General features: G+C 28.1%; 2 protein-coding genes and 1 long non-coding RNA gene across 11 annotated transcripts; 1 reads left to right on the top strand and 2 right to left on the bottom strand.

Moving 5' to 3' along the window:
* Window positions 1-1,474: 1,474 nt before the first annotated feature.
* Window positions 1,475-15,785, bottom strand: LOC145193650 (uncharacterized). 7 transcript variants are annotated; one of them, XM_090068575.1, is made up of 16 exons: window positions 15,761-15,785; window positions 11,600-11,699; window positions 11,342-11,398; window positions 9,134-9,161; window positions 8,050-8,104; window positions 7,793-7,944; window positions 7,438-7,560; window positions 7,179-7,226; window positions 6,932-7,037; window positions 4,025-4,231; window positions 3,791-3,897; window positions 3,553-3,644; window positions 3,380-3,406; window positions 3,104-3,177; window positions 2,704-2,862; window positions 1,475-1,897 (listed from the first exon to the last, which is right to left on the bottom strand). In XM_090068575.1, exons 2-16 carry the CDS (start codon window positions 11,690-11,692, stop codon window positions 1,696-1,698), a joined length of 1,530 nt encoding a protein of 509 aa, XP_089924701.1. In that variant the 5' UTR covers window positions 11,693-11,699; window positions 15,761-15,785; the 3' UTR covers window positions 1,475-1,695. The 7 variants fall into 7 exon arrangements, with proteins under 7 accessions (XP_089924701.1, XP_089924702.1, XP_089924700.1 ...); XM_090068576.1 differs by lacking the exon at window positions 15,761-15,785 and adding an exon at window positions 13,229-13,251; XM_090068574.1 differs by lacking the exon at window positions 15,761-15,785 and adding an exon at window positions 12,552-12,633.
* Window positions 15,786-18,841: 3,056 nt separating this feature from the next.
* LOC149881255 (uncharacterized) lies at window positions 18,842-20,514 on the bottom strand. 3 transcript variants are annotated; one of them, XR_016445772.1, is made up of 4 exons: window positions 20,428-20,514; window positions 19,749-19,790; window positions 19,444-19,613; window positions 18,842-19,098 (listed from the first exon to the last, which is right to left on the bottom strand). It is a non-coding gene; the product is annotated as an uncharacterized LOC149881255 (long non-coding RNA). The 3 variants fall into 3 exon arrangements; XR_016445770.1 differs by having other exon boundaries at window positions 18,842-19,613; XR_016445771.1 differs by having other exon boundaries at window positions 18,842-19,613; window positions 20,253-20,440.
* A 439-nt stretch (window positions 20,515-20,953) lies between these two features.
* On the top strand, window positions 20,954-22,795 carry LOC145194372 (solute carrier family 68 member 1-like). Its single transcript, XM_080072005.2, has one exon. The coding sequence runs from the start codon at window positions 20,996-20,998 to the stop codon at window positions 22,463-22,465; it is 1,470 nt and encodes a 489-aa protein (XP_079928131.2). The 5' UTR covers window positions 20,954-20,995; the 3' UTR covers window positions 22,466-22,795.
* Window positions 22,796-24,479: the final 1,684 nt, after the last annotated feature.

The following is a 24,479-nucleotide window of genomic DNA, read 5'->3' on the forward strand; positions in this document are numbered from 1 at the left end:
TAATCCTAGAAAATTTGTTGCATATATTAACGCTGCATGTCGGCTAATAGGTGAAATTCGTGAAATTTCAGAAGAACACGAAAATCTTTTCATTGATTTTATGCATCCTCATGGTATGGCTCAGTCATTTTATTGGTAATGCAGCATGGATACTTGTTGGATAATGGAACAGCAAATTACTGCAGTTATCCTAGATTCAGTCATCTGGGTTCTGCAATAGGTTTATATTACAATTTAACATCAGTTGTTATTTGAGAAATCAATTCCGAATTTGAAACTATTTGAAATATGTGATTGGAACCTGGTTATTTAAATATTGTGCTACACATTTTTTGTCGATTTTTTTACTTTTCCGAAAATGTTTTATAAAATAACTAAAGCAAATATTAAAATACTAGTTTGTACATCAAAGTGTTTTGTTTTTGGGTAAAACAAGCTTAGAATTTTTGATTTAATATGATAAATCTTTAAGTTTAGAATTAAATCGCAAAGGATCTATTAATTGACAATTTTTTTCATTTATAGAACTAATCTCACCAAAATGATTTTTATTGTTTCTGGAAATCTAAAAAGTAGAAAAATGTTTTTTAAATAATACAATTAAAAATAAATTTAAAAAATCTGCCCACATAAGGTTCTAGGGGTTACCGCAAATGCCATTTTAGGGTATTTCACTTTTGGCGCTATATTTATTTAAAACAACTTGGATATTTTTAAGAGCTAATTTTGGCTCCATATCATCACCATATTTTTATGTTGGTATAATTTTATTGACACTAACTTTAAATAAAAGCAATTATAAATTCAAACCTCGTGATATTTGTTGCATTTAGCTTGATAATCAGTTTTACGATTTTACGATTCAAAATAGTTATACTATCGATAGTAAGTGGATCAATAGTGGATAAAATGTGTAAAAGATTTTCTACAAAAGAGCTCCTTCATCATTTGAAAAACAAAGAATTCTATTTAGATACAAGCGTTCACATGAAGACACTGGATCATGAATTGTAAATGTCGTATGGAGACTTCTCAACCACTTCATATGGAATAACCCCAGCCGATCTTTTGCCATATCTATTTGTGTTATTTTCAGTGTGTGTTTTTATAAGCAAGATGTAACTAATACTAGTTTTTAATTAACCATGAAGAAGCTACTTAAGGGTTGGGCATGAAGAGATTTGTTTTTAAAATATTGAAGCATGTTTCTGACGTTAATAAAGATTTTCACCAAAAAGTTCATCGAATTCATTCGTGAAAATATTTCTTAGTAAAAACACATAAATACTAACACCAAAATATTAAAAACATGACTGCAATATAAAATTAGTGTAGATAGATAATGCAAATGTACAAATAATAACGGAATAGCAGATTCTATTGTTTTTTTTTTACACAAAACAATAGAATCTGCTATCCAGTTATTATTTTGAGATCAGTGATACCAACCGTGAAAAAACATAACACAGCGTGATTTTTATATGTAAATATATATTTAAAATGTTAAAATAACGAAAATTATGTTGCACTATTGTCAAATAATAAATAGACGTTATAAATTTGTCTTCAAAAAAAACTATAATGGGTTTTCCATCGTCAAAAAAAGATTTCTTTACAACAAATGTGTATGTAACATCGTGCTTAAAGTTAAAAATGTCACTGATGTAATAACATCACATCACAAAGATAGATTAGTTAGGTTGAATTTTTCTTCTTGTTTATGCTCTGCGGTAGACAAAGGGCAACAATCACAACAATTAACCCACTGAATGCTATTAGCGTGAAAGCAAAATATTCGTTCAGCGGAAAACTTACAGTTTTATTTTCAACCTTGGAGATCTTTATGTTTCCCATTGACCACGCGTAGAACATACCAAAGCCTACTGAACCAATAGACCTACAACAGAAGAAACTTGATGTAAAAATAAATTGAATAGAAAAATACTTTTTTTTTCTGAAAGTACACTTTTTAATTTGAATAACAAAGTTCGATTAGAGATAATCTATGACTGTGCAAATGCACATTGTTTGAATCAGCATTTATAAAATCATAAATATCAAGAATAGCAATCATACCTTAGACGAACGTAAATGCTTTAACAAAAGTTATTCTTGTAAGAAAAAAAAAATTTTATACAACTAATCAAACATATTGTTTAGTTGCGCGACGTTCAAATATGGACGATGAAATTTATTGCCCAGTTGATCCATCTTAGGTACCAAGCAATCAGTTCTACAACACTATCGGTGATTATGAGGCAAATACTGAAGCTAAAGCAAACAGAGAGATGAAGTACTTGAGCAGACAGTGCAGCTCTTCTGGGAAAAATGAATTGGGGGCCTTATTACCATAACTTATCCTAACAAACTTATCTTTAGCTTTGAAAAATATTCCTCACAAGAAGTAACAACAACTAGTAATGCTACTAACAGTCATAGGGCGACATTTGGGTAGAGATCACCAAGTGCATGGTTGTAATAGCATTGGATGGCAGACATTTTTATATCATTATGACTTTTCTTCACAGCAAACTTAAAAAATCTAATAATTCTGTGTTTAACCTCACAAGCATCGACGCCTACATTGCAAAACTACATACTAAGCCTACAGTGTAAGGCAAGCGACGATCGTGGTTCAGCATACAATTTTATTACTTTTGAATATCGCGCAATTAAAAACTTTGACTATGATTTATCTATTACCTTCCAGCTGAAGCCAGAGACAAGCCTATACCATTTGCCAGTCCTAGAAGATCGGACTCAACAGAGTTATTTATAAAAACATTAACACACAAAATTCCAGAGCTGTACAATGATCTCATTAGACATTGAGTTATCCATAATGCAACCCACAAACTCGTTCTAAAAAAAAAAAGAAATAAATAAAAATAAAATAAACATACTGATTAATTTTTTAACCCAAACTACAATTTTTTTTTAACAGAATTGTTCTGCAAAGCAATCTTAAAACCGCGTATTTAAACTAAATTGGTGTCATAAACAGATGCTGACTATAAGCAGAGAAAAAACACTTACTAAACCTAAAGATGTTAATTCTAATAATTTAATTAGGATACCATAACTAAAAAAATGAAAACGCTACCTATTTTTTATGAGTGCATCAGTTGGCAGCAAGAAAACAAGTAAACTGAACAGCAACGTTGTTCCACAAAACATCTAATTATTTAAGATAAGTCATCATTAACTGATATGAGATCAGTCTTCATTACTAATATCAGCCTTAGCTGACTAATTAACTGCACAATCATTTATTTTAATTCAAAACAGTTAAAAATATTAAAATTTAATATAGAAATTTTATGATAAATAAAATTCAAAGCAATTTAACTTAAGAAATTAAGCAAAAAACACAAAACACCTTTTTTGCCCCAAATCTGTTGACCAACTGTAAGAAAGAATACAAAAAACGTCAGATAAAAGTTAATCACAATTAATTTTTGTCATACATTTCCATGATAGCAAGAATAAATCCCCATGATTATAAAAAGAACAACAAGATTTTCAACTTAAAAAAAAGAAACTTTAGAATACCTTGTTAATCACTAAAAATTGTAGGATTGTTGTTGTAACACCAGTGACTAAATATAACAAACCGATATCTGATGTTGACATACCCAATCCATCTAAAAAAAAAAAAATCAATGATCATTTAGCAACTTTGGAAATTTTATCTTCAGTCACTGCATAGTACTTAGGAAAATATAAAATAGGTTGTTATACAGATTACAACTATGCAGTAAAATTACAACTGTGTAGAATAAAAACTTACTGTATAGAACAGAGGTTGATGCAAACACAGGAAACAAATCTTCATAACCAACAGTTATCATAGAATACAACCCATACAAACTGATCGATAGCAAAAAACATTTATTCCTAAAAAATATTTTGATGCATATATTAGGCTAACGCACAAACACACACAAACAAGCACAAATTAGTTAATTATAGATATGTATATTAAAAATTATTTTTATAACAGTCTTTTAATAAAATTATTTACTTAAATAATCTCTTGTATTTTGATTTTTCTGATACACAGCAGAGCAGCGAAGCATTAGAAGGCTTTGACATTATTTCCACATCTGTTTCATCATTAATTAAAGCAACCTCATCATTTAAACTAGAATTATCTTGCAAACCTGTATTGATACATTCTGCAGATTGGTTTTCACTCATTACATTCATTTCTTCTTTCATACCTTCTTTCCTTAAAATTAATCATGAAATAAAATTCAAAACCAGAAAAAATAACTAAATAAATGTGTACTGTTATAAATAGCATTTTGCTAATGAACATACTTTTATAAGAAGATACATTTAAAGTAAGAAAAAATTTCTTTTAAAATGGGCTGTGGAAAGAATTGCAGTCCAAAAAAACATTTATTATTCAGAAACCTAAGTAAACAAGGTAAAACCTATAAAGAAATTCAAGGTATTGTTTAATTTTGTACCATGGTTGCCAACAATTGAAATTAAAATGTGAAACAAAAGGAACTGCTAGACAAGATCAAAATTTCATTTCATTGTACATTTAGCCAAACAGAACCCAAAAGTTATTTCAACAAAATCATCATCAAAAAAAAAAAAAAAAAGATCAATTAGAATTTGAATTTGACTGCTAGTACTCTGGCAATAAGAACAAGGATTCTCGTATTGAGGTTGTTGATTGTAGGAAAGCACTATTTCTGAGAAAAAAAACGTTGAAAAGAAATAAGTATAGGCCTTTGAAAAATGGCAAAATTTATTTCAGTCTGAAAAATGCAAAACTGTCATTTTTGGTTTTGTCAGGCTAAAATTAAACTGTACCATTTTCAAAGGCCAATACTAATCTGCCACAAACAGCTTACAAGCTCCAGAATACTTTGCAGCCTGTGAAGCATGATAAAGCAAAAATATATATTTGGGGCTGTTTCTTGCATTATAGAATTAGAGATATATTTTGGATTAAAAATACTATGAATACCTTACAGATGTTGCTACCCAATACTCTAAAACTCTAAAAATACTATTACAATATCTGTAGGACAAGCAAAACTGCAAAAAATTGTTTTCAAATAAGATTCAAGTTATGAACTGGCCTGTCCAGTCACCAGAATTAAATTGTATAGAAATCTTACAGAATGATATTAAAAAAGCAGTTTTTAAAAAGAAACCCATTACAGTAATGGAACTATGGAAGGTTATCAGATTGGCTTGATATGCCATACAATCTGAAAGATGTGCACAACTAGTAGGCTCGACACAGTATCATTGTCCTGCTGTAATTGAAAATAAACAATACCGTACTAAAGGATACATACTACATAAGATACTAAAGGATATGTACTAAAGGATACTGTACTGTACTAAACACCTTGACTGAAAACCCCATTCTTTGAATAATCAAAATATTTATGAGTGTGAAAATGCTACAACTAAAAGACAAGAAGTTGCATCTAGAAGATGTATGAATTAGTTTAGCATATCTTAATTTATCTCTATTTATGCTATTAACACAATAAATATACAGATTTATAAAAAGAAGCCACAATATTTTTATGCTTTTTTTCTTAGTGTGACTTTCATCAGCCAAATGTTATGCGTGTTGCGCCCACCCCTCTTTATAACAGTTTTGTTGACGTGCATAAATTCGTTGATATTCTGACACAAGTGGTTTTACAATTGAAAAAGTGAAATGAGCTAAACTAATTGATACATCTTCTAGATGCAACTTCTTGTCTTTTGAGTGTTTTAAGATATGCTAAACTAATTCATACATCTTCTAGATGCAACTTCTTGTCTTTTGAGTGTTTTAAGATATGCTAAACTAATTCATACATCTTCTAGATGCAACTTCTTGTCTTTTGAGTGTTTTAAGATATGCTAAACTAATTCATAACTATTTTTTTTTTTACTATGTAAAAACAAAAAAAATTAATTTAACATAAACAAAATAAGTCATTACTTATTTTTTTTATTTTAAATTATATTAATTTAAATTATATTAAAAGTATTTATTTTACTCCAAAAATCATTTACTTTGAGTATACAATTAAAATCTATACGTTTCTCTAATAGCGCTTCTATTAAAATATTTCTATCTGCTTTTTGGGGGTGCTTTTTTCTCAATGCAAAGCAAAGGACTATTTCTCATCAGGCAGGAGTATGGCCATGTTAAAAATAAAAATTTATATAAAATTTATATAAAATTTGTTTTTATATAACGTACAATATAATATATATAATATATTAATTTATAATATATAATACGCAATAATATAATATGATATAAAGCATAGTCATATATAATATAATACAATTTCATATACTATAATGTAATGACTGTAAAAGACCGCCTAAAACAATTGAAATGGTGCCGAGAAAGAATCAATTGGTCTGTTGAAGAATGGTCGCAGGTAATTTTTAGTGACGAAGTTAATTTTGAGGTACTAAATCGCAAAGGAAATGTTGTTATTATGTAAATTAAACATTTATTTCTGTTGGTTTGAACTTAAAAAAAAACTATTTTAAGCAGTAAGACATTTATTTCTGTTGGTTTGAACTTAAAAAAAAACTATTTTAAGCAGTAAGACATTTATTTCTGTTGATTTGAACTTAAAAAAAAACTATTTTAAGCATAGCAGTAAGACATTTATTTCTGTTGATTTGAACTTAAAAAAAAAATTAAAGTTAATATTTTAAACCTAAAAAAAGTATTAGCTATTTTCATTCCTGCATTAATAACATAGGTATTAGTGAATATCATATTGTGTGCTCAGTATTTTTCATTATGATTTAACAAAAGATTTCTTTTAGTAAAATTTAACATAATAGCAATTAATAAAATAAATTTAATATGACAAAATTCAAAAAAAAAACAAACTAATTTAATGTAATAACAGTTAGCAAAATAAGTAAAACAATTTACCTGAATTTTTTCGAAAGTATAACAAATGCAATGATAAGTGCAACTGACATTCCCAAAGCAATAATGAAGTTTGGAAGAAACACCTTGAACGTATCAAAAAATCCACCTAAATTATTACACAGTAATTAAGTATATAGGTAAGTGAAACTTATAGGTGTTAAGTTAAATTGAAAGGAATTAAGTTTATAGGTAAGGTTAATGAGGATACTGTAAAGATATCTTTATGAACAGAAGTCATAAAAACAACCTTTAGAAAAAGTCTTTGGATACTTGTGGGTTGGAAATACCAAAAACCCTGTAGTATAAAATATATATATAAATATGTGGATAAAATAAGTTACACATAATATTTAAATAACATAAAAAAGTTTTTAAAAAATCATATTTTTAAATATTTACTAAATTCTTAGAAAAAAACTTTTCAAGATTAAATTCATTTAAAAATTTTTAAAACACTTTAAAATACGTTTTAATAAATAAAAAAATATTAACAAACTTTAACTTACCAGCCATGCTTGGTCCAATTATATATCCCAAATTATTAGCTGAGAATATTAAACTTAATCCAACAGCAAGATTAGAATCATCAGCAATGTCAGAAATCACGGATTTTGTGATAACAATCAAACCTAATAAAAAAGAGTACCCTTTTCCAAATTATACAACTGGCTAACTTAGCTACTATAGCATGTGGAATAATTTTAATGAAATTATGCTGTGTAAAAAAACCTACATATTTGGTTAAACTTAAATGCGTGTATTATAGCATCAGGGTAAAGAGTTTTTTCTAAGTTAATACTATTTTCTGCTCTAAATACTAATATTATAAATATAACAAAAATGAAACCTTATGTTACTAACCCATGCAAAAACCTTGTAAAGACCTTGAAACCACTGTCCACACATAGTTGTAACTAAAACCAAACAAAAATGTTGTAGCTGCAAGATTTGATCCAGCTAAAAGAAGAGATTGCTTTCTTCCATAGTTGTCACAAATGTAGCCCCACATTATACTAAATAAAATGTTTTTTGAAATTTAAAAAACCTTTGATAAATAAAATACACAGTAAAAAATTAATGGTAAAAAAAATTTGAATCATAAATACATAATTAACAACCTGCTCACAATTCTGGTAACAGACATTGCAGATGATACAATCCCTGCATACTTACCTACAAAAAAAAACAAAACATTTTTTATAACTTATATCAAATAGTTTGCTTCCAAACATTCCACAAATAATATAAATATCATATGAAAATATAAAGAACACTATACTTCATCCATAATGTTGAAATTTAAAATGTAAGAATGCGAAATGACAATAATAGCAATTATATTTAGACAATAAGTACTTTTGCCTGACATTCATAAAACAAACTTTTTAGAGTGTTATGGTTAAATAAGGATACAAACAAGTTGTAGCAAATATAATAAAAGTAAATATGATAAATTACCAGTAAATATACATTTAATTAAATGTATTTTTAAATTAAAAAATTGAAATAAAAAATTAAATACTAATTCCTACATATCTATATTGCTGATAAAAAATAATCACAAAACTATAATGGCAAAGATATACATACATAGATACATACATACATACATACATACATACATACATACATACATACATACATACATACATACATACATACATACATACATACATACACACACACATTGGTCTGTGACTATTGATGCTTTTAAAAATTACTGCGAACAAAATAACTGCTAGCAAAAAGACTAACCAATCCCCCAAAAATGACTTTCAAAAAAAGACAATTTAATTTCTTCTTACATACTTTAATGACTTAATAAAATTTTATTCGTATATAAAATTTTATTTTAAACTTAAGCTAATTTTCTTTATCTTTACTTTTCATAACACAAACAGCTTTTAATACATTAACTTTTATATGGAGAATGTGCTGTTTTTCTATATGTTATGAAATAACAAATAATGGAACAAGAAGAAACATACCACAAAATAATTGTAAATAAAGAAATACTTGGAGCAAAAGAAATAAAAAACAAACTTAATTTATTTGATCTATAACCTAAATACAGAAATCATCCCTCAGAAATAATTCCAAAAAAACTAAAATTATTTGACATTTAAAATCAATCAAGATTTTCTGTGACTAGATCCAATGCTTTTACATATTGTATCATGTTTCACTATATTTAATACAAACCTGCATTTTCCTCAGTGACATTAAATTCCTATAAAATAAATAAATATATTACAAATAACATACAGTGAATGCTATTGTATACCATGTATGTATGTATGCATGCATGCATGCATGCATGTGTGCAAGCATGTATGTATGTATGTATGTATGTATGTATGTATGTATGTATGTATGTATGTATGTATGTATGTATGTATGTATGTATGTATGTATGTATGTATGTATGTATGTATGTATGTATGTATGTATGTATGTATGTATGTATGTGTGTATGTATGTCAGCTGTGCATTTTAAGTTTTTTTAAAAAAACTTACAATAAATGTTTGGCAAAACGTTTTAAAGCCAGATTCATGATTTTTGTTCTAACTTCAATACTTTGCAACAACCTAATGTAGTTTTTTATACTTAAAATTTTTTAATGATTCATATCTGAGATTATTCACATGGCAATTTAATTTAAATTTAAATATTATCCTTTAGGTGTATATTTTGTACTTAAAAGTATTTCAACTTTAAATCTAAAAATTCTTTTCATTAAAAATTGGATAAAAAATTAGATGAAATGAAGATACTTACTAGTAGTGTGTCAAATCCTCAAAAAAAAAACTATTTTCTTTCATTATGGTTCATTGATCATCATAGACATTCATTTTGTTGTAAAGAAAATAAGAACTAATTATATTTTCTTTTCAATCTTTGCAAAATTTTCAATAGCTTTATTAGTACTGAATGTTGAAGTCCTAAAAAAGCTCCATGATTTTTCTTTTAATCATAGAGTTTGTAAAAATGTGATCTTTAAGCAGCTTTCTAATATTTAGCTATAAACATGCCATAAGCTTTTACTTTTATTTCTTTAGATATAAGTCTGGGAAATATGTACTTAAACAATCAGTTTCTATGTTGAGAGGTTTAACATAGTGCTTTATTACACCTAATTTGATGCGCAGAGGAAAATGATTCTTTACTGTTTGTTTATTTTTGAATCTCCAATATTTAACTCACGTCATTGGGCTCTTGAATTGTTCCCGTATGTACAAAACGTAAAGGTGTTTTGTTTATTTGCGGTTTTGTACATTAGTTATAAAAAAAGTTTTTTTTACAAATGCTTTTAGCATTACAACTAATGTGACGATTTCTGTAATATTTAGCTGGACAGGTTTTGAAAGTTATCGAGCCAAACTGTGTAGTAAGTGTTATTGTTGAACATAAGGCCATACATTTGATTTCTAAACTAGGTCCTAAAAGAGGTAATAGCCTAAACTCTCTAAGCTTTTCTAACTTTGATTAAAAGCTAAAAAGAAACAGCTTCCGAATAAGTCACTATTTTCACCTTGGCACTTCGTTAAGTCAATTTTCCGCATCATTAACAAATGCCTAGAAAGTTGCATTTAAAGTTTAGCACAAAGACATAACTTAATATCCGTTTTGTTGACTAAATAGTTTAACATTGAAAATGAGTAAATCTCATATGAAACAATTATAGTGTTTTTTTCCTAATCAGCAAACCTGATTTGTCATGACAATTAAATAATATTATTGTCAACTCTAACTTGTTGTAAAAAAACTTTTTCCTCCTACGATAAGTTACTTTTGTGCCGAGTAGGAGTAATAATCTTCTTCATTCGTGATGCAAGCAGAACAAATTCTTCTTTTAAGAGATTTAAATCAAATCGTTCAATTCGGCTTACTTAAAAAAGAGTTATTGAAAGTGGTTCATGAAACCATTCCTTTTATATTAAACAGTTACTGTATATTTGTAAAATATAGAATTGCGTTCAACGCAAATGGAACCCATTACTTAAAAGAGGGACAGTTTTCACTGACCTACTAAAGAGGTCTTTAACTGACTTCTTTATAGAATAGACATTACAAAAATTACCAAATGAGTGATTAAAAATTGAGACTGTAAAAAAACTGTTCAATAGTATCCCAAAAAGAATAAACATGGTGTTAAAGGAAGTGAGGTGAACTAAAAGTATCAACATGGTATGATAATTTTTTTTACTAAGATAAAAGTAATTTAAGCTAATCAAAATATGTGTAATTCAATAAAAATCTATTCAAGTGTAAATTGATAATGTAATTACTAAAAAAGATCACTCTTTTAGAATACATTTATACTTTTATTTCAGAAAAGGATTCTTATTTTGATAGAATACGATTTGATAGCACATTATTTGTTAGTACATTATTGGAAAAGTTCTTACCTTAACAAGATGAGGTAAATATGACGAAAGATTTGTCGTCACCATTCCGTTAAATAACTAATTAAAAGAGAATTCTCAACCAGCATAAATTAATTTGCAAACAAAGCTCTCTTCTTGGTTTTAAAAGAAACATCGTAATGAAAATAAAGTTAAAAAAAAAAAGGAGAGTTCGGAGTTTATTAAGGTACTTTAAATTATTATGAAAAAATTAGTTTAAACTGTTTAAATTATTTTTTTTATAAATTTCCACCTGCTTACCATAAGCGAGTAGGTCACAACGCAGATTCCTATTGGCAAAGGAGTTACACCACTACCATATATGGCATTTTTCAATGCTTGAGTTAATTTCATTTTGTAACTAAATTAAAATTCCAAACCATTTAAACTTATTAACTATTTAAAAAAAGCTCGAAAATTTTAAAAAGCGTTTCTTCCCTCAACACTAAGGCAGTTTTGCAATTTTCCAGTTGTTTTTTTTCAACTACAAACTCCACTCACTACTTGTGCTTGTCGTGTTTTTTTTTTTTTACAATATGTTTAAAGAAAAATCCAATAAAATTTAACCAATTATGTACCTTTTTTATCATTGGTAAAACAACTCACTAAAGTTAACATTTAATAATTGATTAAAAATGAGGATTTAGTCTTAATCTAGTCTTCTTAAAGGACACCTAAGTCTCAAAAACTCATGAAAGCTTTTTTCACTAAAGCTATCAGGAACTCATTAAAACAACAATTATTTTCTTCCTTTAGTTTTATAGTACACAAAAATTTAACCAATTGATTAATATTTAATCCTGATGACGATTGCAAAAAGACTTGAACACAATCGCGATAATGAAAAAAATATCTGCAGGTATTATCTAAAATCTAGTAGAAACCGGTTTTTTCTATCGTGTGATAAATTTTGTGCTTACCCAGCAGAACTGGAAGTAACATGACGTAAGTAGAAAAATAAAAAAAACAAACATTTTTAAAAAATATATAGAAAAGATTAAATAGCCATAGCTATTTATTTAGAAAAAAAAAAAAAAAAAAAAAAAAATAGAATACGATGAAACGCAAATTGAATATAAAATCTTTTGGTTTTTCCTTTTGGGTTTTTTATTTTAATTTGGTTTTTATTTTTAAATTTGTTTACAATAATAAAAAAAAACAGCAGAGTAACGAGAAAATAGCAAAAAATCAAAGCATAATATAAATATATTACTTTATAATGTCGCTTAAAAATATTTCGCCGAAATAAAATCAGCCACAAGTTATGCAGTTGACATGTTATTTTTTCACTTAATAAACGCTTGAAAAATTCAAACTGTTTCATTATGTTGTAATAATATTTAACTTAAATAATCTTTTATTTATCATTATGTCAATTTTTATTGATTATTATTTTGATGGTATTGGTAATAACTGTTATATAAACTCCGGTTTATAGTTCCAAAAACAAAGTTTATTTTATTTTCTTTGTCAAAAACAACAAGATTCTCCACGCAAAAAATCTTTAGCTATTGAAATTGTTGATATCGAGACTTACGTTTAAACAAGTTTATCACTTACGTTTGCCACCAAAATTCATTTCAAATTTATTATTTAAGATGCTATTCGATTCGATCATTTATATTTTAAACGAGTTTTTTGTGCAACGTTTGAAAAACTTCTGGTAAAAAAATGTATTTAAATGGAATGCGCCTTTTCAAAATTGATATCTCCTCTAAAACTATATTTTTACAAAACGCTAATTATTATATAAATTACATACAAACATGCTCATCGACCTTTGATAACTACGATTTTATTGGTAATTAAGCGAGTTTTTTTGGCGTTATATCTTTTACTTTTTTTTATTGAAAACAAAAAAAAACGCAAAAAAAATGCAATAAAACGCACCGAATCTCATAAGCATAATTAATGCAAACGATACTACTGCAACGTGATCTCTTGAACTTCGTTTAGTTATATATATATATAATTAAGGTAAGCTAAAACTCTTTTTTCTGAACTTTTGACTTACATATTTTATCGACTAAGTAATATTTAAGTAAAAATATTTTTAATAGAAGCAAAAACTTAATAGTTTAAAATCACATTAACGTATTTAAAAAAAAAAAAAATGGATTTCAGATATTACTTTAAATTCATTAGAGTATTTAATAATGATTAATTTAAATGTGTTTATGGACCTTAAAATGTTTACCTAACGAAATTTGTTTCTCCGTATCCGATAATGTAGGTACATGTGCAAAATTTTTAAACTATTCAAATAATTATTATACATCATTGTAAAGAGCTTTAAATCAATATTACAATGGTGAAAATTGATTCTACAAAAAGTTATGCCCATTTAAGTGACAAAAAATCATTATAAGGAATGCTTAAGAAAACTGCAACCAACTTAAAAAATTAGCGTTCGGCTTACGGTGGTTTTATAATAGAACTTCATTGTTTAATTTTTAGCGCATTACTTTGCCTCGGTTATATTTTATTCAACTAATAACAGATAGAGCATCCCGCCATCGGAAATTGCGTAAATGGGTAAATTCAGATGTGAGAAATAGTTTATAAAGGTGACTCCGATGTGATGCGATGGTGAGGAATAGTATCACATCGAGGGTGCGATGTAGTCCGAGGCCGATGGGGAGAATTGCATGCACTCTCCGATATATTTCGAGATTTATGCATTATCGTACGATATTTTCGCGTAATTTCACAATAAATCGTATTTAAAGTGTAAACTCGTAATATTGTGGTATTTACGATGTATTTGTCTATATTTACGAAGTTTTCGCAAAATTACAGCAAAATTTTGCAAGCCACCACAAACCATCGAAAAATATCGGAAAATAAAATGATTAAATCACATCGGAGTCACCTTTATAAACTATTTCTCACATCGGAATTTACGCATTTACGCAATTTCCGATGGCGGGATGCTCTAATAACAGAATATGGTGTTTTGACACAAAAATTAGCTTATAAAAAGAGCTATAATACTAAGGGAAAAATGCATAAGTATAATCGAAAGTCAAATAAATGGGTATACTCTCAACATTTAAGTCTGCCAAATAAATGTTTTTTAAGAATCTAAGAGTAAAATAGCAAAATTTTTTTTTTTACTTTTTTGGTATAAAATCGAAAAAGTGCCCGTGCATCTCAATTGTCCGCGGTCCAGCAACCATTTGATATGCATTGTATCACCATTATATATACCTATCTTTCATTCATTACATGTTTTGTCATTTGATGCGTAGTTTTTGAGATATTTTAGTTGCCCAACTTGCCCGTATGCTCAACTAGCCCCGCCCTACCCTTTAGTAGAAAATGGTGGGTGTGAAATTTTTAAAAGTACAACATGAAAGAAACACAACTTTTTGTTATACTTTAAGTCATGCCCGTCAAAAGGGGGAAGTGGCCAGGGAAGGGGTGGTGATTTTGTCTTGCGCCTTACACTGAGAGTTGGTCAACAAAATTGAGTGATGAAAAAAAAAGCTTTTTTTCAAACAATTTTTTTCACTGGTTAATGGGAAATTACTACGTAATTTTTTAAAATTAAATTTGAATAACTTATTTTAAATTAAATCACTTTTATAAACTTTTTCTGAAGAAGATTTCAAGAGAGCTGGCGACTGAAAAGCCTTCCCACTACCTTTCCAACAGTCCCAGGGCTCCTGGATGGGCATTCACAAAACTTTCGTAACGCCTTAGCTGAGATACTTGCATGACTCAGCATAGGTCGCGGAAACCATACTTTCATTTTTTTGACATGGAGCAAGATGACGAACGTTTTGAAAAGCACTTATATCTTAGTCAATAACTGTTTCAATAAAACTTTATCAAGAAGTAAAAAATGTTAATATGCCTCACTGATGTATCAAAAAAAACCTTATAAAAACTGAAAATAGCCTGGAAAAACTCATTAGCCAGTGTTAACTCAAATCGTCATCTTGCCCCATGTTCGGGGCAAGATGGCGACTTTAAAAAAAGAAAATTCCATGATACCATTACCTTCTTAAATAACACAATATAAATTCTAGTTAATAAAATAGGGAATGTAAATGATTATGTAGTTTTTAAAATAATTAAACTTTATAATTATTTAGAGCTATGCCAAAAAAAGCCCATTAGTTAGTTCATTGCAAATTCCAGCTCATCGAAATCAAATATCAAATATCACACAAAATATTTTAATGCATGATAAAGCATTGTAATAATGACTAAGCTGCACAAAAGTTATTACAGAACAAGTTTATAGTAAATATGTACTTTGGCGAAAGACAAAAAAGTCATCTTGCCCCCTTCATCTTTCCCATCGGCTACACAATCTTCAAAATGATTTAGAATCTGCATAAATAAGTTATCATAGCTTAATACTACTTGTATGGCTTCCAAAAGGAACAAACTGAATGAGAAATTCTTGCTTACCTTCAGCTGGTGATGTAGTGATGAGATAAATCAAGTATAAGTTGATAAACTTTTTTTTTTTTTTTGTAATATTTCGAAAAACCTTGTTAATACTTATCTTTTATCCTAAAAATAATATTTTTTAAGAAAGCGTAAATAAATCTAGTAGATAGAATCTTCTTCCCTCTCAGCTACAATCAGCTTTTATATTTAGTTGAGCTTTGAAGATAAAGATTCGTCATCTTACGTCATGTTCCCCTATATATCAAGTAGTAAGAAGTAGTCTAAACATAACAAAAAGCTTTTAATGATTGTTAATGAACTAAACTTCACAAATACAGTGAAACTACTTCAATGTTTTATGGCTGCTTTTTTACTAATTGCTACTGATTTTACTAAAAACCTTACAACTAACTTTATTGTATAAATACACAAATAACAAGTTCCTATTTATAGATTTTTGATATAAACAAGTAAGTTGTTCAGTTATCCGATGGAAGGTTACGACAAACAAAATTTTATAGTGCAAATAATACAACATAAGAAAAAAAGTACACTAGTGTATTTTTTTGGTTTTGATATTAAAAATAGTATTTGAATATTTTAGTGTCAGAAGTGGAGGTTTAAAAAAAAGTTCTGAAAATTGGACACAGTTGTTTGTTTTGGTTCAACAGTACAACAAAAACAGGAAAATTTAGACTGAGAGTTTTGTCAAGTTTTTGTATGAAGCTGCATTATTATTCCATCCAGTCAAAAAGATTTGTAGTAAGCAAGAATTTAACATAATAATAATAAGTGAAAGTCAGCAAGTAGAATTTAATATAGTAGGTAAATGTGACAATGGAATCACTTGTTGGTTTTTATTGATATTTTATATATTTTATTTCAGTTGTCTCAAAACTAACAAAAGATGATATCTGGTCTAAAATTGCTTAACAAGTTTCTTTCTCGCAGCGAGCAACGTTGTGCTCGCTGCGAGAAACGTTGTGCTCGCTGCGAGAAAGCGAAAATTTTCTCTTCCATGAAAAGAACTCTTCCCTTTAAATTTTTGTTGTAGTATTCAATTTATACTGTCATATACCGCCATATAAAAAAAACGGCCCATATTACATTTACAAAGATTTCCAGCTAAAAGTCATTAATTGCGTCACACAGAGAAACTACTAAGTGTTTAAAATCAGCACTGTTGTCACATGTTTAGATCCTCATACATGAGTTTGAGGATCTAAACATGTGTCTACCATTTTTATATCATATAACTTTTTTATATGTAATTTATTCTGACCTTACAAACTTCTTGATTTGTTTTTGTTTTTCTGTAAAGAGTTTTTTCACTAAAAACACCCAAGGATCTCTGCTTCCTTTCAATAAAAGAAGCAAGAGATGCTTATACAAGGTGGAAGGTTGATAGAGTGATTTGTATCATTCTTAAGATACTTTTCTAAGCAGCACATCTCTGTCAAAAACTCCTTCATTGACTCGGTGATTTCTCTATTCCGAAACATCCGTGGTAGTAATACCATAAATGCAATAAAATAGAAACTTTATGAACGCTTTTTTATTTAGAACAATTTAGCGACGATTTTCTGTTAAAATGTTTGAATTCTTTTGAGCTTGTCATTTTGGTTAAATATATGATGCCCAACGCATTTCACTACGTTTGTGGCGAGTTTGGCCTCATGCATTTTTGGGCATATTTCCACAGGGAATACAACATTAGAAGTTGCACAGAACTATAAATTTAATGAAATCATGTTTACTGTCAAGAAATTGCAAAAAAAAAGCTTTGAATGCAATGTGTTCAATGTAGCACACGATCTTACTGGTCAAACGAGAGTTTAAAGTAATTAAAGAGTAAAAGATTTTATTTCCTTTGTTTTTCACCAAAATCTTTAACAGAACTTTAACTACGTACAAAAGCCAAATATCTTGATGATCTTTAACCAATAGACAAGAGTTAAAAAAGAAATTGCAATTTTCTTCAATAAGAAGAAATATAATAGTGAAAAGTCTCTTGAACTTTTAAACAAGGTTCATGTGGAGACCCTGCATTCAATTTTTCGTGAAGTGTGTGTTTCACATCGAATTTATCTTAAACCACCCGTTTCCGAGTCTGAAGACAAGAGATTTAACAAATTGGCTATCATTAAGGACTATCTAGGTTTACGGGTTAGGAGCAATTATGCTATTTGATGATTCTTTCCTTAGAAATTGATTTAGGCGTAAGAAGAAGCCAGTATTTTTGGGTGTTAAGGAAAAGCCTTAAAACGATTTTTTTTCTACTAATTAAGATCGATTTTTTTTCTACCAATTAAGATTAATTTTCTACTAATTAAGGTCTTTGAAATGAATTTTGTATTGACAATATACCATTGTATACACCCTGTATATACACATTGTAAACACTTTGTTTCATGTAAATTCTGTACTAACTCACTGGAAGATTTTAACTTGATTTCAGCTGTTTCTTTTCAGGTTGACATAACGCGAGGTTAAAATTATTTTGTTCTATCTCCTATTTTAATAGTTGGGAGAAAATGAGTTATTAATTTTAGTAAATAATGATTGCTTTAAAAATATGCTCTATTTTACAATTTTTTTCTATATATCTTATTTAAACATAAATTATTTAAAGCATAAGGTATTGTTTCTTTTAAAAAATAAAGCTAAAATTTTAAATAATTTTTGCTTTAAGAAAAAAATCAAAAACTTTCTCCCAAAGTTTAAACTTGGAGATAGAACAAAATAATTCTAACCTCGCAATAATTTGAGAAACGTTTTTTGCATAACTACAATATTCAACTTATAACCTTATCGATTGATGCTGTGTGCATTAGTTTCATGAGCAATTAAGTTTCATAGGATTCAGTTTAATAAGATTCAGCTTCATAGGATTCAGTTTCATAGGATTCAGTTTCGTTATTGCAAAAAAAGAAAATGTTTTGATGAGCAAGCGTTTTATTCTTTTACAAAATAAAATCGTCATTCAAAAAATAGATCGTCTTGTTACAATTGAATGCCACAAATAGTATTTGAACCAAATTGATTTTTATCTACAAAAGAAAAATTACCAATTGTTTGAGCAAGTTGAAATTTGTGGTTTGAGCAAAGCGAGTTTAATGTTGTGGTTTGAGCAAAGTGATGGTAATTAACTCCAAAAAAGCTAAGTAACATTGGAATTTTTTGAAACTAAAAAAAAAACAACTAAAAAACACAACATTGAAAAGCAAGCTTGGCGGGTATCACGGGAGATTGGCAGAAAAGGACAGGTTCCAAATTTGTCCTTCAATATGGAGAGTTTTTGATCAAAAACTGAAGTGAATAACTTCTTCTATAACAGTAAGTTCGCTACATTCAACCTGAAAACAAATCTCTCTATTAATTAAAAGGTAAACTACGTCATTTAAATTTCTGAATTTACAACTCACGAATCTCATTATGTAAAATGATAATTTTCTTCCACAAAACCCTAATAGAAAAATAACCCGCGTAATTAGATATTTTATCACTATGAAAGTGATAAAATATCTAATTTCATATTTGCATTGATAAAGTACTTTCCAGACGCGAATAGTTGTCCTCAATCTCTCTTATAAGATTACTGTTACTTGTAGGTGTTGCTAGGCCATATCGAATCAAACAAATAAGTGACAAAGATTTTTTTAACTTCAAGATATTGTCTGGGTTGAAGAACAAATGGATACCATTTATAAAAGCATGCGTTCTTTACTTCAACAAATCCATATTTGAACTCATTTTTAACTGCTTACATGCAGTAGGGTTGTTAATACAGTTAACATAACACAAAAGATGATAAGACATTATCAAGACACTACACTTCATCCATTCCAAAGGTATTGAAAAAACAAAATGCCTAAAAGTAAATTAGACAACGTTCAATCTATGTATCGTTGGATGTCAATTCTTGATAAAGAATATTGTAAAGCCATACTAACCAATACGTAAGTTTAATATTTTCTATTATCTTGATTATTATTTAGAAACTTACTTCATCCTCGATCTTTTACGTAACCAACTTTTAGTTTAATTCCTGTGAAAAAAATAATAAATGCAATATATTTAATATAACAATATATATATAGTATAATAACAATAAAGTTATATAAAATTATAATAATATATTTGTTGTAATTTAAAAATTTCATTAATCAAAAAATAGTTTGATAATTTTTATAAATGTTTTGTATTAGTTTAAAGGTACAGAGATCTTTTTTTTAAAAAATAATGCTGATTTTAAATGCTAATTCTCTCCAAACAATGCTCATTTAACATAGTATCTTGTAATAGTGACCCTAGAGATGCCACTTGTTTTGTAATTTGTTCAAGAGCCAAAGGTAAACAACATAAATTGTTTACGGAGTGGCTTTCAGGGTTCCTACTACTTTTCAAACAGACATTAAAAAAGTGTCAATTAACAAATTGGATTAATACTGTGTAAAATGAGTTAAAATTCGTCAGCATCTAAAAGCCTTTTCTTTAATTTCTTTTTTACCCATGCTTTAAGGATTTTGAGGCATTGCGCGCTGTTACAAAATCACTTCTGCTGGGAAAATTCAATAGATCAATGATTAAAGTTAAAATAGCGATCGCTTACTTCTCTGTGATTTTTTTAAAGCACTTAGAAACTAGAAGATAAAAGGAAGAAAAAATACTTTTGTAAAAACTACCCATGTTAAATGTTCGCTTTGTTTATACATTGGTTTAGTTTCCATTTAACCAACCGATTAAACAACATTCTTTTTACAGCGTTTTCTGATTATCATCTCCATAGAAACATTCTGTTATATTTAGTGATAATTTATTATGAACTATATTTAGTTTGGTTTTTAGTGCATAATTAACTATCTATATACTACATAGATTTCGAATATAATATTAAAGCATCCTTAATAGCTATATAGCTACTCTAAGGGTAGTATTAGTTAGGGTAATATATTGTGGTTATCACAGCTGTTTATATACTAACAATGTTACAAAGTATTATAAAATATGTAAATTAATAATATTATAAGAATTATTATTATTATTAGTTGTTATTATTAGTTACAACTAATAATATCTAATATATATTTATATTAGCTATTATTAGTTATTATAATGGTTATTATTGTATTATTGTTAATGTTAATAATGTAATAATATTATACAATATAAAATATTATGTAAAAGTTAAAGAGCCATTTGTGTTTACTGTATATAATTTACCTTTTTATTCACAAGTATTACAAAAAAGTGATGGTACTGCTATCTGTTCATATTGCATATGGTGCATTATCATTGCTTATTTCGCTGCTAAACAATGTGTTCATACTTTTTTATGTTACAACTTTCACAAAGGTTTTTAAAATAGACAGTACATCATTCTGTATAGGAGAAACAATATTTCTTATTTGGAATTCTATCAATGATCCCATTTTTGGTTGGATCAGTGATGGAAGTACTCTTGCTGGCAAAAAAGTATCCCACAATGATGTTGTATTGATGCGTATTAGGGCACTAAAACGTCATGGACCTTTGTTTGCTTGTTCCTTTTTGCTATTTTGGTTTCATATTTTTCCTGTTGGATTGCAGTTCTCATTAGCCCTCTGTTTATATGATGGGTTTCTCACTATGGTGGATTTAAATCATCAAGCTTTACTTGCTGACTTAGCAGTAAAAGCTAATGATCGAGTTAGATTGAATTTGTTTTGTTCAGTTTTTAGTGCAGCTGGTTCTTTTTCTGTATTTGTTGCTTTTGCGTTATGGGAAGATGAAGATATTACAAACTTCCAAATATTCTGTGTGACACTGTCTATAATTGCTTACATTGGGTTTCATATATGTTGTAAATCTATGGATTACCATTATAAGAGTTTCCCAAAACAGATGCTTGTTGAATCATCAAAAACCAAAGATCAAGATAGCTCTATTATAGCTGCAAAGACCTATATTCATCAAATACTTCGACACAAAAATTTTTTGGTTTTTACAATAATGAATTTGCTTCAAGTGTTTCATTGTCATTTTAACAGCAATTTTTTCCCTTTATTTATCCAATATTTACTAGGACATACTCTCAGCTCAAGTGGTGGTGCTATGTTGCTTGGTTTATCATTTTTAGCTCCTCATATCAATAATCTTTATTTTTTACAACTGTGTAAGCAATATGGTTCATATATAGTGATTCAAACCCTTTTTTTTGTAAAATTAGCTCTTGCTGTATTTGCATGGTATCTTGGTACAAGCTCTTGGTACTTTTTATGTATTTTTATTGTAAGTAATCGTGTATTTACAGAGGGTACTTGCAAGCTTTTAAATATTGTCATATCAGATCTTGTTGATGAAGATTTTGTAAAATTCAGACGAAAGTCACCAGTTTCTGCTCTTGTATTTGGAACATCTGCATTACTCTCAAAACCAGGGCAAACTTTAGCACCTCTGCTGGGCATGTATTTACTTTATCTTAAAACAGGGAAATCAATATTTATATCTGAAGGTACAACATCAGAAACCATTTCAAAATTATCTTACAATAGTATAGGAAGCATCGGTTTTGAAACATTTCGAGATGGTTTTTTTTCACTAATAGTTTTTGTTCCGATTACAGTTGCTTTACTTCAGTTATTTGCATGGCACTTCTTCACCTTACATGGACAATATTTGATAAAGATAAAACTTGATCGAGAACTGTTTGAGAGTGGTTATAGTGAGTTAAATTTAGTCTAAGTTAACGAGTTGTAAATTCCTCCCTCGTAAAATTTTATATTAATACTAATTAAATAAATACTAATTGGCTATATTTTAAAAAGGCTCTATTATTTTAAAGACATTTATATTTTGAGCAATCATTAAAATTCTCCTTAAAGTTTTTCAAATTACACTGAGTATTTTTACTTTTGGAAGAGATATTTATATTATAGTATGAAAAATATTTGATTGAGTGCATACATGTAGTTTATATATAAATTTTTTGAAACATTATACTATTTGTATTAAAAATATAGATATGTAATTTGCTATCAAAATAAGTTTGAAAAAAAAGGTGAGATCAGAATATTCAATATCCTATTGCTTAAAGTAACAATAAGATCCAATTCGCCATTAACGGAATAAGCGCTTATTGATAAGTACAGAAATCATCTTAAACTGCTCAAGAAAAAGATTTAATGACTTGGATAAGTAATGTAAAAAAGAGAAGTTTTCCAGTATTAGACATCAATCTAATTTAAAAAAAAAAATTTTAGTTCTTATTCCTGTAGTGACCAATTATTCTGTCCGTTAGTGAAATTAGTTGCTAGAATTTGTCCTGATGCTGACACTTTAGATTGTTACTGTACAAAAAAAAAAAAAACCCCTATCAAATTTTAGAACCTGCTTTAGAACCTGCAAACAGTCCTGCTATCCATATTAATGTGACAGCTTTTTCGTCTTTATCCTGGCGTTCATAATCAGCATTCTTATTTTACTGTGAGAACAAAAATAATTTAGTTTTGACTCTATTATAAGATCCTATGAAGTTTATTACGTTTATTGTGATGGAATGATGTGGTGAAGTAGACCACTCTCTTCTGTAGACCATTATTTTGTAAAAGATAAAAATTATGCAAATTAATTTTGGTGAGCACTTAAAAAAAATTTCATGAACCCATACTTTACGTTATCTTAAATTATTCAACGTTTTCAACGTATTTAAGTTCATATTAACTTTGAAATAAAACTTTGATGGCTGTATTAACTAATATTTATAAAGTATTTTAACTTTATGATTATAAAATTAGGATTGCTCTAAAAAAGTAGTCACACCGTAATGGAAATAATTTATAAAAAAAAAAAAAAGAAAATATCAATCAGAAATGGTTTGCATTTTTGAAACCAATATGTACAGTTGTAACTTAGATTATGAAAATATTCTGTCGACGTCCATATTGGTGTTAAAGATAGGTAACTTTAAAAACTTAAAACATTTCACAAATAGTTTAGTATTTCTCAGCTCGTTTCAAAATGCCAAACGTTAAAAAATATCACGACCATAATACAACCTTGGTCTGTTTTGTTTTTTTTTTCTTCTTCTTTTTCTTTTTTTCCAAAAAGATTAGGAATAACAGAAATTAAAGAAGGAACTGCGACAGTGAACAGAATATGCAGGTTCTTTTTTAAATCATTTGATCTAAACAATGAACATTTTCCTATTGGCGTTTGATTTTACTTTCATCGGTCCATCACCTGGACCGATGAAAGTAAAATCAAACTATCAAAGGATTCTGAAGGTGGAGATCGTTTAGCTATGAGGAAGGAATAGACAATCAAAAATAAGACATGCAAAAGATATTGCATCTTATCTTAATTGCGTAAACCTTCCACTAGTTGATTGGCCTGATGACGCAATTGTTTTTGAAATTCTTATTCCAATGGAGCTTCATCTACTTAGTGGAAATAAAAATAGAATTTACAACAATCTTGAAAAACATTTGGAGTCTGAAGATGCAAATTTTAGCGAAAAATGTTCAAACTGCTGAAAAATATTCGTTTGTTAGAAGATCTATTAAATTCATCGAACCTGGAAGAAGATGAACATTCCAATTCTAAAGTTGATTCCCTTAAATCTTTAAAATCTGTTAAAGTTGCATGCCTTAAATCTAGCTTCTTACCTGAATATGCATCAAGCTTTAACGATTACAAAGAGATCTACGTCAAACTTGGTTAAAGATTCCCATAATGTGTCCAGAAAGTTTATACTGGA

The sequence above is a fragment of the Hydra viridissima genome, unplaced genomic scaffold (assembly GCF_058129835.1).
Source record: "Hydra viridissima isolate aposymbiotic clone 2 unplaced genomic scaffold, HvirCarnegie_v1 scaffold_12, whole genome shotgun sequence".
In the NCBI taxonomy this organism is placed as follows: Eukaryota; Metazoa; Cnidaria; class Hydrozoa; order Anthoathecata; family Hydridae; genus Hydra; species Hydra viridissima.

Bases quoted from the DNA above. Each gene is read 5' to 3' on its own strand.
- LOC145194372 (XM_080072005.2), top strand. From the start codon at position 20,996: ATGGTACTGCTATCTGTTCATATTGCATATGGTGCATTATCATTGCTT.
- LOC145193650 (XM_090068575.1), bottom strand. From the start codon at position 11,692: ATGAAATTAACTCAAGCATTGAAAAATGCCATATATGGTAGTGGTGTA. The intron at 3,407-3,552 runs GTATTCTAAAGT...TCTTTCTTACAG, and splicing joins AATTTTTAGTGATTAACAAG to TTGGTCAACAGATTTGGGGC. The intron at 1,898-2,703 runs GTAATAGATAAA...CTTCTGTTGTAG, and splicing joins TCTCTGGCTTCAGCTGGAAG to GTCTATTGGTTCAGTAGGCT.